Raw genomic sequence first — 17,670 nt, forward strand, 5'->3', positions numbered from 1 at the left:
CGGCAGCGCAGAGAGGGCTGTGTGCAGCAGGGGAGGCGCAGGCTGTGTACAGGGAAGGCGCGCTCCCCTGGCATGCAATTAACCCCTGGGACGCCGCAGCGCTACCGCTCAGCTGCGGTCCGCTGTCCCAGGGGGGTAGTGGAAGCACAGGTTAGTTACCTGGCTCCACGCTGCAGCCAGTCCCCAGGGAGCCCCCTGCCTGGGGACTCTGGACCATGTTTCAGCAGGGACCCACCGCGGGACCCTGCTGCTTACCTGCTGCCCCCTTGAATCCGGCCATGGTCCAAAACATCTGGGGTCACCGCTAGCTGTGACCCCAGATGCTTACCAGCATCCCCGGATCAGTACCGGCGTTCTGGTACCGGCGGTGTGTAGGGAAGACAGCATGGACGTCAGTAGTGACTGTCCATGCTGAACTTCCAGGTGTGCAGCCACAGCTGCCGCGAAGAAAACTTCAGGGGCTATCCTTAGCCCCCCTCTAAACAGGTGCTCCGACTCCGAGCCGGGCACCAACGAAACTGAGATGCATTGGCTCGGGGGCAGTGTATAGGAGGGGGACCCTAGTGCATCCTGGGAGGCTGAAAACTTTAACTCTATGGTGCCCGATGCCTGACGTCATCACCTATACCCCCCCAAGGTATCCTGTGGATACCCTATGGACCCTGATGTAGAAATACATATCTGCATTGGCCAGAAGACGCACAACCAGCATTATATAAAGACAGAGCAATTCAAGTTATATATTCTTAAGGAACTCTGCCGAACTCAATATATTGCTCCCAACACCTGGCATTTCTATGCTACAGTATGCCACCCAGCTGCATTTTATGCTAAACCGCTAAAGGCATTGTATTGTGCACATTACAGGGCAGTCCGTATTGCACAGTAAACTGTCCTTACATGATGTAAAGAAGCCTGTTGTAAAGACACACAGTATGTTTTTCATAAAGAGAAAAATTCAGGTTCAATACTTTTAAAATATTCCAGTATACAGTATTAGTGTGTTATTCTGCTCAACTTTATGTATTGCTCCGCACTTTCCCCCTCCCTTTTTCTCTGTTAGGCCAAAATAACACTGTACAGCAAGTTTGCCTCAAATCGTTTGGAAATAAACCTCTACTGTACAATTCTTTTCCCGAACCCTCAAAAACACACAAATACTGTACGACAATTGAATATCAATACAGTACAAGAAAAAAAAAAATCTTGGCCGCGTGCAACTAGTTACTGTACATTACTTGTAAGCAATCTCCACACATTTCTACAGTACATCACAATGATTTTGAATGACTTACAGGCAGAGAAGCAATGCAACAAAGCAATGAGAAAGGCAAGTAAGATGCTTGGTTACATAGGAGGGAGAGGAATCAGCAGGAAAAAAGAAGTACAATAATAATGACACTGTATACTGTATGTACAGTACTGTAGATAATTGGTACGAACACATCTGGAATACTGTGTCCAGTTCTGGAGACCAGAAGGATCCTTCTCCAGAAGGATATAAATACCGTACATTAGAGAGTGTACTGTACAAAGAAGGGAAACTAAAATGGTGAATGGCCTACAGTACATTACAAAACTTACCCAGAAAGACTAAAAGAGCTTAACATGTATAATTTGGGACAGAGAAGGGAAAGGGGGGGACATATTAGAAACATTAAAATATATCAAGTGTTTTAACAAGGTATTGTACAGGAGAAAAAAGAACAGTTAAAAAAGCGCAGTAAAAAAGCGCAGTACACAATAAAGCTGGGAAGCAAGGTGAACAAGTTAGTAATAGCAGAGTACTTACTGACTGGTAGGAGACCGCTCCGGTCTTTTTCTTTCTTCTTATGGGGAGTCTGCCAGGGGGGACATTCAGTTTGCTGTCCTGTGGAAAAATAGCACTGTACCATAAGTACCTCTGAAATACAGTACTGTACAACAATTGAATAAAAATACAGACTACTGTAACACCAGGCAACAGGCGAAAAAATCTTGGCCACATGCAATTTCACCATGTTTAACCCTTAATGACAACACAGATACTGTACACTAAAAATATTGTGTGACAAGTGCATACCAATACATACACGTACAGTATGTACTGTATACGATGCAAAGAAACTGTAGTTACAGTACAAATAGATTTCCACATTTCTGAGGATCTACAGCGCTTCCGGTATTTTGTCACTGTAAATACTGTAATTGGGAATTTTGGGTTCAGGAATATACTGTATACAGTACATACTGTATGGTTTGGAAACCTGAATCCAAGAATGCTGAGACATTGTAGGCCAGTGTGGTTTACAAAAGAAGTAAAGTACAATATCAATTACAGTGAATTGTGAAAGGCAATAAGATGAGCTTGCAGAAACAGAATATACAGTACTGTACTGAACTCTAATGGGACTTCACACTGACTTGAGTCAAGTGGCCCAAACACGGTACGATATGGGTACCGAAACAACTATTGGAAGAGCACAAACAGAAGCGTTTTTGGACATCTGCAAACAAAATTTGATACCGATACTCTAAAAAAGATTAAAGTTTCTTAAAAGGAATCATTACTGATGACGAGACATGGATTCATCACTACGAGCCTAAACAAGTAAACGGCATGGAGTATGGAATAGAAACATCCTCAATCGCTGACCAAGAAAAAGTTTAAAAAAAGTCAACCATCAGCTGGAAAATTGATGCTTACAGTTTTCTGGGATTCTTAAGGGCCAGTATTTGAACATTATAAGGAAAAAGGTTCAACAATCAACAGTGCTCGTTACAGTGAGATGCTCACTCAAGAGCTGAAGCCTAAAGTTCAAACAAAACACAGAGGACTGCTTGTCTTGTCAGAGTTCAGCCGGGGATCATCCGTCCCTTACCGTCCCGCCGGCTTCCTCTGACTTCCCGGGCAGTCGGGCGCCTGGTGCGGCGACGTGGGAGGTGCTGAGCATTCTCCCTGATGCTAGTGTGTCGGGCGGCCTGGTGCGCGGGGATCGGAGTCTCAGTCATGGGCGCCGCCATGACACTTCCTCCTCTGACTTGCCTTCCTTCCCTGACAGCCTGGCCGGTCAGCTGACGCTGTGGACCAATCAGCGGGCTTCCAGGGGTATACATCCGGCTCCTGTGTATCAGGTAGTTGACTGAACAACCATTGTTGCTGCTAGTGTTACTAGTGGTCTCTCGTTCCAGGTTCCCTTTCTTTCAGTGAGCTATCCCAGCGTGTACAGCTATATCGTCCATCTCACCAGTGCTTTACCACCTCAGCCTGTGTGCAGCTATATCGTCCATCTCACCAGTGCTTTACCACCTCAGCCTGTGTGCAGCTATATCATCCATCTCACCAGTGTGTTACCACCTCGCCTGTGTGCAGTATACCTCCATCTCACCAGTGCTTTACCACCTCAGCCTGTGTGCAGCTATATCGTCCATCTCACCAGTGCTTTACCACCTCAGCCTGTGTGCAGCTATATCGTCCATCTCACCAGTGCTTTACCACCTCAGCCTGTGTGCAGCTATATCATCCATCTCACCAGTGCGTTACCACCTCGCCTGTGTGCAGTATACCTCCATCTCACCAGTGCTTTACCACCTCAGCCTGTGTGCAGCTATATCGTCCATCTCACCAGTGCTTTACCACCTCAGCCTGTGTGCAGCTATATCGTCCATCTCACCAGTGCTTTACCACCTCAGCCTGTGTGCAGCTATATCATCCATCTCACCAGTGCGTTACCACCTCGCCTGTGTGCAGTATACCTCCATCTCACCAGTGCTTTACCACCTCAGCCTGTGTGCAGCTATATCGTCCATCTCACCAGTGCTTTACCACCTCAGCCTGTGTGCAGCTATATCATCCATCTCACAGTGCGTTATCACCTCGCCTGTGTGCAGTATACCTCCATTTCACCAGTGCGTTATCACCGTCGCCTGTGTGCAGTATACTATCTATTTCACCAGTGCTTTACCATCACAGCCTGAGTGTAGTTAAACGTATCCACCTCTCCAGTGTTATCATCTCTGGCCGGGTCCAATACCACTACCCACCTCGTTACTGGACTCCGTGGTTCCTACCTACGTTTTACAGTATCACACCGTGGTGCACTCCTTCTGACCTGCAACCCGGTAGAGTGTGTCCGCAGTGCACACTCTCTTGTACCTCAAGTACAGTATCACGAACTAAGGGTTCCACCCCAGTCCCTACGTGCCTCTTACTGGCACTGACCCATTGGGCCACGAGTGTTCGTCTCTCCTTTTCCTGTGGGCTTTGGTCACCTAGTCAAAGGACCGCGACCTGCTTACGGGGTGCAGCTCAAGCCCACATCCCGATTGGAGGGGTCACTGGCGAACACCACCTCGTGGGTTAGATTCCGTACCTTTGACTAGGTCTCGCCAACGACCAAGACCTGTGGATGCGGAGATCGTACATCCAGGCCCCTCGCCTCCGTTTCCTCACGCAGCCTCAGGCCTCAGCTTTCAAAGACCTGCCTCCCAGTGTGACACTGCTATCCAAGCGTGTTGTGTAGTTGCATGACAATGCACGTCCGCACACATACTGTTGACACTCTCCAAAAACTTTGTTTTGTGATGTTAAGGTATCCTCCCTGTAGTCCTGATCTTGCCGCATTGGACTATCACCTGTTTAGTCCCCTGAAAGAAGCCCTAAGAGAACAAAGATTCACACCTGATGAAGAGGTGAAGACAGTGGTGCATTCGTTGCTCGCAGCTCAGTCTAAAACAAGACGCAGAATGCCCCAAATGTGCACAATACAGTGTCTATAGCGGTTTATCCGTAAAATGCAGCTGGTGGCAAGTTGGGAGTAATGTTTTCAGTTCCACAGAGTTCCTTAAGAATATTGAACTTGAAGTTCTCTGTCTTTATTTAATGCTGGGTGTGCATCTTCTGGCCAACGCAGATATGTAACTCACACACCAAATTCTTTATTTAATCCCTTATTTATGACAAACCGGAGTTCAGTACTACTGTATAGTGTAATAAATGACAGGTTTCGTCAGCCAATCAGCAGACAGTGCTAGAAAAGCTTTGTTGGCTATTTGACGCATGCGCTGTGCAGTTTAGGAAAAGCAACACCTGGTGGACAAATCGTTGTATTACACGCTATGTCTTTTCCAGAGCGGTTAGCATGGCGCCATAATGGCGCATGGAGCAAAGATGTAGCAGGACACATCTGTATAACCACACAGGAATTGGTGTCACACGCATACAAAGGGTATGATTCAGAGTTGTACGCTTTTGCAGTCGCAGCTGCGATTGTGCTCGCAATTTATGTGCGAAAATATGCTAATGCCTGCCAACTGGCTCCCCGCCTGATAGAGAGTGCAGCGGACTATGCAAATGTTTTTACACCCACTTTCCCCTTTCTGTGCTATGTGCAGATCCGGCGGGGGTTGAGTACACTCTACACCTCAAGTAAGTCCTGGGTTATGCAGATTCTGGGTCAGCGTTCTCTCACACGCCCGTGAAACGGTCTCGACACGCCTGCCTTTTGGCCAGAACTCCCTTTAACCACCCACAAAACGGTCTCTTCCTGTCAATAAAATGCGAGTTATTCCTCACAGCGAGTGCGATTGCAATTAATTTGCAACACATGCAACTGTGACTCATGCGCACAACACAGACAATTGTTCAACTACGTGAACATCAGAATAGTGTTCAACTTTGTATCAGGCCCTGTGTACGCTAGCATATCATGGTAGTCTCTTCTAGTTGTTTTATGTGTGTGAATAAGATAAACATTTTCAGCGAAAAAAAAAAAAAACCACCTGGAGTGGCCAAATCGTTCTGGAACTGGCAAGCTGGGGGGAGGGGCTATTTGGTATGACTGAAGCCACAGTATAAAAGGACACATCTGTATTTCCTAAAAGTGTTAATTGTTAAGTAATTAATCTGTCAATTTCTTAATGATTAATATATATACACAGTCGAGTCACAATATTATGACCACCTCCTACATTGATGTTACCAGCTCGTAGCCCATGAAGTACGTCACATGCCGTGCGCTGGCTTGGTGGGTATATAGGGTGTGCGGTAGGCTGTCTGCACACATATCACTCACTGCATGTCATGGGTAAAAGAGGCCATTTATCAGAATTGCAAAAAGGGATGATTATTGGCTTTCGGGCCAAGGGTGACAGTATTACTGAAACAGTGCAGTGTGTGGACTGTTCGCGTGCTGCTGTGGTGAAGGTGTATCGTGACTGGACAAATGGCACCATTGTGAATAACAGATGTGGAAACTGCCTGTATCAGAATTGGACCTCCACTGATTTGCGAAGGGTTGCCTTCTCCGATGAGTCACGTTTTCTGCTTCATCAAACTGATGGACGCTAACATGTCAGGGGAGAAACATCGGAGAACAAACACCCTGCAACCATTGCTGGAAGAACACAAGCTGGTGGTGGCAGCGTTATGGTCTGGGGAATGTTTTCATGGCAATCTCTGGGCCCACTCATCCATGTGGAAGACACTCTCAACCGATTTGGTTATGAATCCTTCCTTGCAGAGCACGTACATTGCATCCGGAAAGTATTCACAACGCTTCACTTTTTCCACATTTTGTTATGTTACAGCCTTATTCCAAAATGAATAAATTCATTTTTGTCCTCAAAATTCTACACACAATACCCCATAATGACAATGTGTAAAAAGTTTGTTTGCGATTTTTGCAAATTTAATAAATAATAAACAAAAACAAAAAAACCTAAGAAATCATATGTACATATGTATTCACAACCTTTGTTCAATACTTTGTTGATGCACCTTTGGCAGCAATTACAGCCTCAAGTCTTTATGAATATGATGCCACAAGCTTGCCACACCAATCTTTGGGCAGTTTCGCCCATTCCTCTTTGCAGCACCTCTCAAACTCCATCAGGTTGGATGGGAAGCGTCGGTGCACAGCCATTTTCAGATCTCTCCAGAGATGTTCAATTGGATTCAAGTCTGGGCTCTGGCTGGGCCACTCAAGGACATTCACAGAGTTGTCCTGAAGCCACTCCTTTGATGTCTTGGCTGTGTGCTTAGGGTCGTTGTCCTACTGAAAGATGAACCATCGCCCCAGTCTGAGGTCAAGAGCAGGTTTTCATCCAGGATGTTTCTGTACATTGCTGCATCCATATTTCCCTCTATCCTAACTAGTCTCCCAGTTCCTACCACTGAAAAACATCCCCACAGCATGATGCTGCCACCACCATGCTTCACTGTAGGGATGGTATTGGCCTGGTGTTGAGCGGTGCCTGGTTTCCTCCAAACATAATGCCTGGCATTGACGCCAAAGAGTTCAATCCTTGGCCCTCATTCAGAGCCGTACGCTCTGAGCAGAGCGCACGCTCTGAATGAGGGCCGGCCCCCATGAAAATGGAGCGTCCTTCTGGACGCTCGTATAGCCTTGGGTCACCACCCACAGGCTATACGAGCGTGCAGTTTGATGGCCGCGATGGTCGAGACCATCGCGACCATCGAATTTGCGAGCCGGAGCCTGCGGTTGAGGTTTTCAACCGCAAGCTCCGGAGTGATTTTGGCTCTATCAGAGCCAAAATCACTCCCACTGACATCACTAGTGATGTCAGTGGGCCGGCGTCTGACGGGAGGCGTTCCCGTGGGAACGCCCCCGTCAGGGAGGCACGCCCTCGGCACGGCTACCAAAGGGGGCGTGCTGTCAATCAACATTGACAGCACGCCCCCTTTGATCGGACACAACGAGCGAAGGACTTTCCTTCGCTCGTCGCGTCTGGTGCATGCGCACGACGGAGCTCCCTCCGTCGTGCGCATGCTCAGTCCAGAACATCGACCCACTTGCGAGCGGACAGCCGCTCGCGAGTGGGTCTGAATCAGGCCCCTTGTCTCATCAGACCAGAGAATTTTGTTTCTCATGGTCTGAGAGTCTTTTAGGTGCATTTTGGCAAACTCTAGGTTGGCTGCCATGTGCTTTTTACTAAGGAGCTTCCGTCTGGCCACTCTACCAAACAGGCCTGATTGGTGGATTGCTGCAGAGATGGTTGTCCTCCTGGAAGGTTCTCCTCTCTCCACAGAGGAATGCTGTAGCTCTGACAGAGTGACCATCGGATTCTTGGTCACCTCCCTGACTAGGGCCCTTATCCCCCAAACGCTCAGTTTAGACAGCCGGCCAACTCTAGGAAGAGTCTTGGTGGTTCCGTACTTCTTCCATTTACGGATGATGGAGGCCACTGTGCTCATTGGGACCTTCAAAGCAGCAGATATTTTTCTGTACCCTTCCCTAGATTTGTGCCTCGAGACAATCTTGTCTCGGAGAGCTACAGACAATTCCTTGGACTTCATGCTTGGTTTGTGCTCTGACATGCACTGTCAAGTGTGGGACCTTATATAGAAAGGTGTATGCCTTTCAAAATCATGTCCAATCAATTGAATTTACCACAGTTGGACTCCAATTAAGCTGTAGGAATATCTCAAGGACGATCAGTGGAAACAGGATGCACCTGAGCTCAATTTTGAGCTTCATGGCAAAGGCTGTGAATACTTATGTACATGTGATTTCTTCAGGTGCGTACACACAACGATGTAAGTAATGAACGATTTTCGTTAAGTTTTTCCCTTGAAAAAGCGAACGAAAATCGTTTTACAAAGTAGTTGGTTTTATTTTACTTAATAAACGATTTTCTGTGTGTTGAAGGAAAAATGTTGCAACTTCTATTGAAAAACGTTCAGTTGGCCAGTCTGACTGAACTACAATCGACAAACGTGAACGTGCATGAACGATAATCGTTCATCGTTTATCGTTTTACACTGAACGACTGAACGATAACGACGTCGTTACAGTTAAATCGTTCAAAAAATCGTGTGTGTACGCACCTTTAGTGTTTTTTTTTTTAAATTAAATTAGCAAAAATCTCAAAAAAAAAGTTTTACGCGTTGTCATTTTGGGGCATTGTGTGTAGAATTTTGAGGACAAAAATTAATTTATTCCATTTTGGAATATGGCTGTAACATAACAAAATGTGGAAAAAGTGAAGCGTTGTGAATACTTTCCGGATGCACTGTACACCCATACATGCCGATTGTCTTCCCTGAGGTGGATGGGATCTTCCAGCAAGACAATGCAACATGTCACATGGCCTTGAAATGTGGTTGGAGGAGCACGACCAAGACTTTCAAGTACTTCCCTGGCCCCCTAATTCCCCGGACTTGAACCCAATTGAGCATCTGTGGGACCACCTCAATCATTGTTATCACTCACTCCAGCAGCTGTGGGATGCACTGCAGTCAGCATGACTCCAGATACCTGTGCCAAACTACCAGCACCTTACTGAGTCACTCCCAGCCCGTCTAGCTGCTGTCCGTGCTGCACACGACGGTTACTCTGGCTATTAGCTGGTGGTCATAATAATGTGACTCGACTGTGTAGATGGCTTGTATGCAAAATTTTACAGCAAAGTAATTTCAGGTGATAAGGCAGGTGTTAGCGATGCAATGATAAGTTGGACGCCAGACCATCTTTTACCTCAAACTAGACTCTCTTTATTTTGATGCTATCCAGCATATGATTTGCTTATAAAATATTCAGTTCCACTTCTGGGGCTAAGTTTACAAAGAATTGTGTTTGGTCGAGATGCCATTCACAGACAAATTTCTGCTGTATTTCAAACACAGAGATTTACTAAAGGCAAATACGGGTGACAAAACACGAGTCCCTCTGAAAACTACTGGTGAAAAATATGAGATATGGTAAGAACTTACCTTTGTTATCTCTATTTCTACGAAGTCCATAGGGTTCCACAGGATACCTTGGGGTATAGGTGATGACGTCAGGCATCGGGCACCATAGAGTTAAAGTTTTCAGCCTCCCAGGATGCACTAGGGTCCCCCTCCTATACCCCGCCCCCGAGCCAAGGCATCTCAGTTACCTACCAAGCCATAGGCCGGAGGAGGAGAAGGAAGAGAGAGAAAAAAGATCTGGACACACACAAGAATCACATTCTCACCAGAGGGAGACGGAAAAACCGGAGACCAGAGCAAAGCCCATCTGCAGCACAGGTGCGACAGGGCGGGAGTCCTGGGGAACCCTATGGACTTTGTAGAAATAGAGATAACAAAGGTAAGTTCTTACCATATCTCATATTTTCTACATCAGGGTCCATAGGGTATCCACAGGATACCTTGGGGATGTCCCAAAGCAGTATCCTTTAAGGGTGGGGACGCTCCTGTGCTGAAAGGAGAATCCACCGCCCGAAGGAAGCATCCTGAGAGGCAAAGGTGTCAAACGCGTAATACCTCACAAAGGTATGGACCGAGGACCAAGTGGCAGCCTTGCAGATCTGGACTGCAGAGGCACCACGTCGAGCAGCCCACGAAGGACCCACAGACCTAGTGGAATGAGCCCTCACAGAGAAAGGAACCGGAAGGCCTTCATGAAGATACGCTTCTGAAATGACCATACGAATCCAGCCTGCCAAAGTCTGCTTTGAAGCAGGCCAACCCTTTTTACGGAAGCCATAGAGGACAAACAAGGCGTCCGACTTCCTAAACAAAGAAGTGCGGTCAACATAAATCCTTAAGGCCCGCACAACATCCAAAGTGGCCTCACCCACTGAAAGATCGGGTGAGTTAAAAGCCGGCACAACGATTTCCTCGTTGATGTGAAAGCTGGAAACAACTTTAGGAAGGAAACCAGGACAAATGCGCAGCACCGCCCTGTTCCTATGAAAAATCAGAAAAGGGGGTCTACAGGAGAGAGCCCCTAAGTCAGAAACACGTCTGGCCGAAGCAATGGCCAGAAGGAAAATTGTTTTAGCTGTCAGCCATTTGAGGTCCACTGAGCCCAGTGGTTCAAACGGCGGTCCCTGGAGAGCCCTCAGAACTACAGCTAAATCCCAAGGCGCCACCGGTGGAACAAAAGGTGGCTGAATTCTGAGAACACCTTGCATAAAGGTGCGCACATCAGGGATTGCAGCAATCCTACGATGGAACCAGACGGACAGGGCAGACACCTGCACCTTCAGAGACGCAAGGCGAAGCCCATGGTCCAGTCCCGCCTGCAGGAAGGCTAACCAGTCTAGACAGACGGAACTCCTGAGGGGCATAACCTCTCGGTCGACACCACTGGAAGAACGTATGCCACACTCGATGGTATATACTTGCAGAGGATGGTGTCCGAGCCCTTAGCATTGTTTGCACTACAGAGCTGGAAAACCCCCTGGACCTTAACATGGCCGTCTCAACAGCCACGCCGTCAAAGACAGCAGATTCAGGTCCGGGTGAAGACAAGGACCCTGTGACAGGAGGTCCGGTCGTAACGGCAACCGCAGAGGAATGTCCACGGACAGTCCCTGGAGGTTGAGAACCGGGGCCACGCGGGAGCTATCAACAGGAGAGTCCCTCCTTCCTGTTTGAATTTCCGGATTACCCGTGGAAGAAGGGAAACCGGAGGAAACGGATAAGCAAACCGGAACGTCCACTGGACGGACAGAGCATCCACCAGAGACGCCTTTTCGTCTCTTGTGCGAGACCCGTACACCGGCAACTTGTTGTTGTGCCATGACGCCATGAGGTCGATCTCTGGAAGCCCCCACCTGCCCACCAGAAGTTGAAAGACGTCCTGGTGCAGAGACCATTCCCCCGGATGAACGTCCTGGCGACTGAGAAAGTCCGCCTCCCAGTTTAGGACTCCCGGGATGAAGACTGCTGATATGGCCGGGAGATTGCGCTCCGCCCAAACCAGGATTCGGGACACTTCTACGAGAGCCGCCCGACTTCGGGTTCCTCCTTGCCGATTTATGTAGGCCACGGTGGTAGCGTTGTCCGACTGGACCTGCACTGGGTGACCTTGGAGAACCCGATGTGCCTGCTGGAGAGCATTGAAAACCGCGCGGAGCTCCAAGATATTTATTGGAAGCTCCGCTTCCGCCCGAGTCCAACTGCCCTGGAACAAGTGTGGACCCGTGACTGCTCCCTAGCCCCGAAGACTGGCGTCAGATGTCAACAGGACCCAATTCGCCACCCAGAACGGACGACCCTTGTTGAGATGGGTCGTCTGCAACCACCAGGCTAGAGACAGGCGAACCTCCGGAGTGAGCACCATCGTCTGGGATTTTAGACTCTGAGGCAGTCCATTCCATTTGGACAGGATCAATTGCTGCAGAGGTCTGGAGTGAAACTGGGCATATTCCACCATGTCGAATACTGACACCATGGAGCCCAGTAACCTCATCGCCGAGTGCAGAGACACACGGCGACTCTGCAGACAACTGCGCACCCTCAACTACAAGGCAGAGATCTTTTCCCCCGTCACAAAGATCCTTTGCTGTCCGGAGTCCAATAAGGCTCCGAGGTGCAGAATCCTCTGAGACGGGATCAGGTTGGACTTCTGCCAGTTTATCAACCAGCCGTGCCGTTGCAGTACCGCAATGGTCAGGTCCAAGTGGCGGAGAAGGAGCTCTGGAGATCCTGCCACCAACAGAAGGTCGTCCAAGTACGGTAACATGCGGACTCCCTGCAGCCGCAGAGAGGCCGCCATGACCGCCATCACCTTGGTGAATACCCGTGGTGCTGTCGCCAGCCCAAAAGGTAACGCCCGGAACTGAAAGTGGTCGCTGTGGATTGCAAACCTGAGGAACTGTTGATGGCGTAAAAGAATAGGGACATGCAGGTAAGTGTCCTGTATGTCCAACGACACCATGTAATCCTCTGGTTCCAGCGCCAGAATGATGGACCGCAGGGTCTCCATCCGAAACCTCGGCACCCGCAAAGACTTGTTGAGTGCTTTGAGGTTGAGGATCGGACGAAACGACCCACTGGGTTTCTGCACCAAAAACAGATTGGAATAGAAACCCTGGCCCTTCTGGGAGAATGGAACAGGCACTATAACTCCAGCCTGGAGCATAGTGTGCAAAACCTTCCGCAGTTCCAAGGCTTTGTTCCGGTCTGATGGAAGACCCATGGTGAAGAATCGAGACGGGGGCCTGTGCCGAAAGGAGAGGGCGTACCCGTGAGAAACCACCTCGAGAACCCAAGTGTCTGTCGTGGTTACCGACCAACACTGGGCGAACTGCAGCAGGCGGCCTCCCACTCTGGGATACCCCAAAGGGAGGCCCGGACCGTCAGGCCGCAGGCTTGTCATCTGGCTTAGGGGCCGGATGTCTGGTACTCCAGGCCCGCTTCCGGGGCTTGGCCGATTTTTTGGGGCCAGCCTGTCGGGGAAAGGACTGTGCTTTAGGCCTACCCTGGACCCTATAAGGCCGAAAGGATGACGTACCGGAACTGGAAGGAACTGCAGCAGACGGGAGACATGCAGATTTGGCTGCCGCCAGCGTGGCTACAATTTTGTCCAGGTCCGGACCAAACAGGACTTCTCCATTAAAAGGCAAAGCTTCCAAGCCCTTTTTGGAATCAGCGTCCGCCTTCCAAGATCGCAACCATAAAGTGCGACGAGCAGCTACAGCTGCCGAAGAAATCCGAGACGCCAGGGTACTGATATCCAAGGCCGCCTCATTGATATAAGTGGCCGAGTCCCGGACATTGCCTATCAACTCGGTCTGCTCAGCCGAACAGTCGGAATCGAAAGACGCCTCCAAAGTATCAGCCTAGCGCTCCATGGCTCTGGCTACCCAACAAATGGCCATAGCCGGCCTAGCTGCCCCCCCCGCAAGGGAATAAACGGACTTTAGGCAGATCTCCACCTTACGGTCCGTAGCATCCTTTAGGGAAGACATGGAGGGCATAGGCAATGTGGCACTACGGACTAGGCGTGTCACATGAGAATCCACCTGTGGAGGGGATTCCCACTTAGAAAAATAACTATCCGCAAACGGATAAGCCACCGCCAACCGTCTCTGCAGCTGATATCGTTTGCCAGGCTGTTTCCACGTCTCCTCTAAGTGGTCCACTAACTGACTCGAAAGAGGAAACACTGTGGCGTCACCCTTAATATCCTTAAAAAAGGCATATTTAGATTTGGACACCGGAGGATCTTCGTCCTCAATCACTAAAGGTGTGCGGACTGCCCGAATGAGTCCAGGAATATATACCTTGGACCTAGCGTCCGACTCTTTAGTACGGAGAGGTTCCTGGTCCGAAAGATCCAGAATCTCCCCATCATCAGACGTCACGTCGTCATCCTCATAAGGAGCGGATAGAGACGCCAGTGGCCGCTTATGTGGCCGCAACACAGACTCCCCTTGTAAACCGTCCGACAAGTGCTGTATAGAACTTGTCAGCGAATTAACCCACGCAGGCTCCTGAGAGACCTGAGGAGAAATAGGGAGACTGTGGGGTACCATCAATTGACTCGGGAAACCCTGCATGGGTGACGACACCACTGACTGCTGGGACAATCCCATCTGTGAGAACGCAGGCTGCGGAGCTAACTGGCCTACCAGGGTTGTAAGCGCTTTGGCGAAACAAGCCCAGGGTGGCTCATGTACCGGTGCCGTGACAGTAATTGGCCGCACCAATAAATAACACTGCCGACATAGCCCCTCCGCGCTACCCTCCCCCTCCGCTATCGGTACCTTGCACGTAGTACACAGAAGCTGGAGAGGAAAGTCACTCTCAGACATGATGGTAAGTATGTGACCCCTCTCACTGATACTTGTTAGTATAGTGTGAGACCACCCTGCAATCACCGCACCGCAAGGACTTTAGCAGAAAAGATCAGGGACAGCTGAAATGGCTGACAGAAGAAAATGAAAGTACAGGCAGCAGCGCTAGCAGAAGTCACATACAATGCAAAGAAATCAATTCCTGCACTATCAGCGCTGATAATCAACTACGCAGACACAGAGCCTGGTAGGACACAGCGCTGCATACACAGACCTGACCAAGCGGAGGAGAGGTATGCCGGGGGACCCAGACCGCGATGCCACAGCTCCAGACTTCCAGCAGCGTTCACCATGCGTTGTGAAAGATGGCCACCGAGGAGCATAGAGGAGGCCGACCTGGGGGAGGAGCGCTGCCACAGGGCCAGTCGGCGTGTGCAGAGAGGGCTGTGTGCAGCGGGGGAGGCGCCGGCTGTGAGACAGGGAAGGCGTGCTCCCCTGGCATGCATTTAACCCCTGGGATGCCGCAGCGCTACCGCTCTGCCGCAGTCCGCTGTCCCAGGGGGGTAGTTGAAGCGCAGGTTAGTACCTGGCTCCACGCTGCAGCCAGTCCCCAGGGAGCCCCCTGCCTGGGGACTCTGGACCATGTTCAGCAGGGTCCCAACCGCGGGACCCCGCTGCTTACCTTGCTGTCCCCCTTAGATCCGGCCATGGTTCCAAACATCTGGGGTCACCGCTAGCTGTGACCCCAGATGCTTACCAGCATCCCCGGATCGGTACCGGCGTTCTGGTACCGGCGGGGGTGTAGGGAAGACAGCATAGACGTCAGTACTGACTGTCCATGCTGTACTTCCAGATGTGCAGCCACAGCTGCATTGTAGAAAACTTCAGGGGCTCTTCTTAGCCCCCCTCTAACAGGTGCATCCAACTCCGGCCGGGCACAAAACAAAACGGACATGCCTTGGCTCGGGGGCGGGGTATAGGAGGGGGACCCTAGTGCATCCTGGGAGGCTGAAAACTTTAACTCTATGGTGCCCGATGCCTGACGTCATCACTTATACCCCAAGGTATCCTGTGGAACCCTATGGACTTCGTAGAAATAGAGATAACAAAGGTAAGTTCTTACCATATCTCATATTTTTCACCAGTATTTTTCAGAGGGACTCGTGTTTTTTCACCCGTGTTTGCCTTTAGTAAATCTCTGTGTTTCAAATACAGCAGAAATTTGTCTGTGAATGGCATCTCGACCAAACACAATTCTTAGTAAACTTAGCCCCAGAAGTGGAGAAGGAACTGAATATTTTATAAGCAAATCATATGCTGGATAGCATCAAAATAAAGAGAGTCTAGTTTGAGGTAAAAGATGGTCTGGAGTCCAACTTATCATTGCATCGCTAACACCTGCCTTATCACCTGAAATTACTTTGCTGTAAAATTTTGCATACAAGCCATCTACACAGTCGAGTCACATTATTATGACCACCAGCTAATAGCCAGAGTAACCGTCGTGTGCAGCACGGACAGCAGCTAGACGGGCTGGGAGTGACTCCGTAAGGTGCTGGTAGGTTGGCACAGGTATCTGGAGTCATGCTGACTGCAGTGCGATACAGCTGCTGGAGGGTGCGTGGTGGATTATCCATAGAGTAATAACAATGATGTGCAGCCACAGCTGCATTGTAGAAAACTTCAGGGGCTCTTCTTAGCCCCCCTCTAACAGGTGCATCCAACTCCAGCCGGGCACCAAACGAAACTGAGATGCCTTGGCTTGGGGGCGGGGTATAGGAGGGGGACCCTAGTGCATCCTGGGAGGCTGAAAACTTTAACTCTATGGTGCCCGATGTCATCACCTATACCCCAAGGTATCCTGTGGATACCCTATGGACCCTGATGTAGAAACACAAATCGATGGTGTAAATACACCATCGGCCAAACTCGCAAGTATTTTACATAGACAGGAATACAACAAAGGCTTTTCTCAAGAATCGTGTCTGCTAACACGATTGTAAATGGAGCAAACTCGGGACAAAATAACATTTAATAATAGAACCTCCCTCCGAGCAACGTGATTAGCAGAAGCATGCACAGTTCAGTGTGATCTGTGCATGCTTTGGAGTGTAAAACAGGCATTAATTGGTTCAAATAATAATAATAAAAAAAAAAAATGAAGGTGCGGACTCCCCCACCAAAACATAACCAGCATCGGGTTCTTCGAGCCAGTCCTGGTCCTACAAATATGGGGGGAGATTTGCATACGGGTCCCCTATATTTTAAGAAGCAGCACCGGGCTCAACAAGCAGGGTGTAATGCCACACACTTGACGGGGTCACTCCGGCCAAAACATTAACCCCCCCCACACCAACTAGTCAGCCCAATCCAGGAATTCCTCAGGAAGTGGGAACCTCCCAATATAGGGATCCCCCTTCCCGGGTGAACCCCATATCTGTGCTGAAGTCCGGGCCTATCCCCCCACCACTGGGTAGTGGGTGAGGAGTTGGTGTGTGTCAAAAAACAGATTTATGGTCTTACCTGTTTAAATCCTTTTCTTCAGAATCCATAAGGTACACAGGCATTACCATGGGTATAGGCTGGTGCAGAAAGAGTCCGGGTACCGACTAGTTAAATTTTTTCTCCCAGCAGCCTGGGCTTCTCCTTCCCTATAACCCTGTCCCAGGCAGGCAAGTTTAGCTAGCAAGCCCAAGGCAGGTGCGAGAAAGAGGAGAAGAGCAAGACACACATACAGGTCCCAACACCCAGAAACGCCAAAAGGCTGACTGGAAGCAAAGTAAAACCCTGCATCCCGGTGCCTCAGGGAGGACGCCCTGTGTCCCCTATGGATGCCAAAGGATTTAACTAGGTAAGACCATAAATCTGCTTTTCTTCATGCAATAGGGGACACAGGCATTACTATGGGACATCCCAAAGCTATATCCCTAAGGGAGGGGATGCGCCGGAGCTGCACTAACAACCTTTCGGCTAAATTCCGCGGCAGTTAAGGTGTCAAATGAATAGAAGTTTAGGAATGCATGGGCGGAGGACCTTTGGGCCACCCTATTAAGTTGCTAAGCTGAGGCATCCTGGAGAGCTGCCCAAGAAGCACCCACCAATCTGGTAGAATGAGCCATCACCACAAATGGAACAGGAAGATCCGCCACAGCGTAAGTT

General features: G+C 49.4%; 1 protein-coding gene across 1 annotated transcript in view; it reads right to left on the bottom strand.

Moving 5' to 3' along the window:
• The window catches only part of PARP4 (poly(ADP-ribose) polymerase family member 4), a 271,504-nt gene that overhangs the window by 92,303 nt on the left and 161,531 nt on the right, over positions 1 to 17,670 (bottom strand). Inside the window, exon 35 of the mRNA XM_088458553.1 lies at positions 1,793 to 1,870. Coding sequence (XP_088314679.1) covers positions 1,793 to 1,870 — 78 coding nt within the window. The remainder of the gene's footprint in view (positions 1 to 1,792; positions 1,871 to 17,670) is intronic.

This window comes from Taudactylus pleione, unplaced genomic scaffold (assembly GCF_031769625.1).
Source record: "Taudactylus pleione unplaced genomic scaffold, aTauple2 ptg000842l, whole genome shotgun sequence".
Lineage (NCBI taxonomy): Eukaryota > Metazoa > Chordata > Amphibia > Anura > Myobatrachidae > Taudactylus > Taudactylus pleione.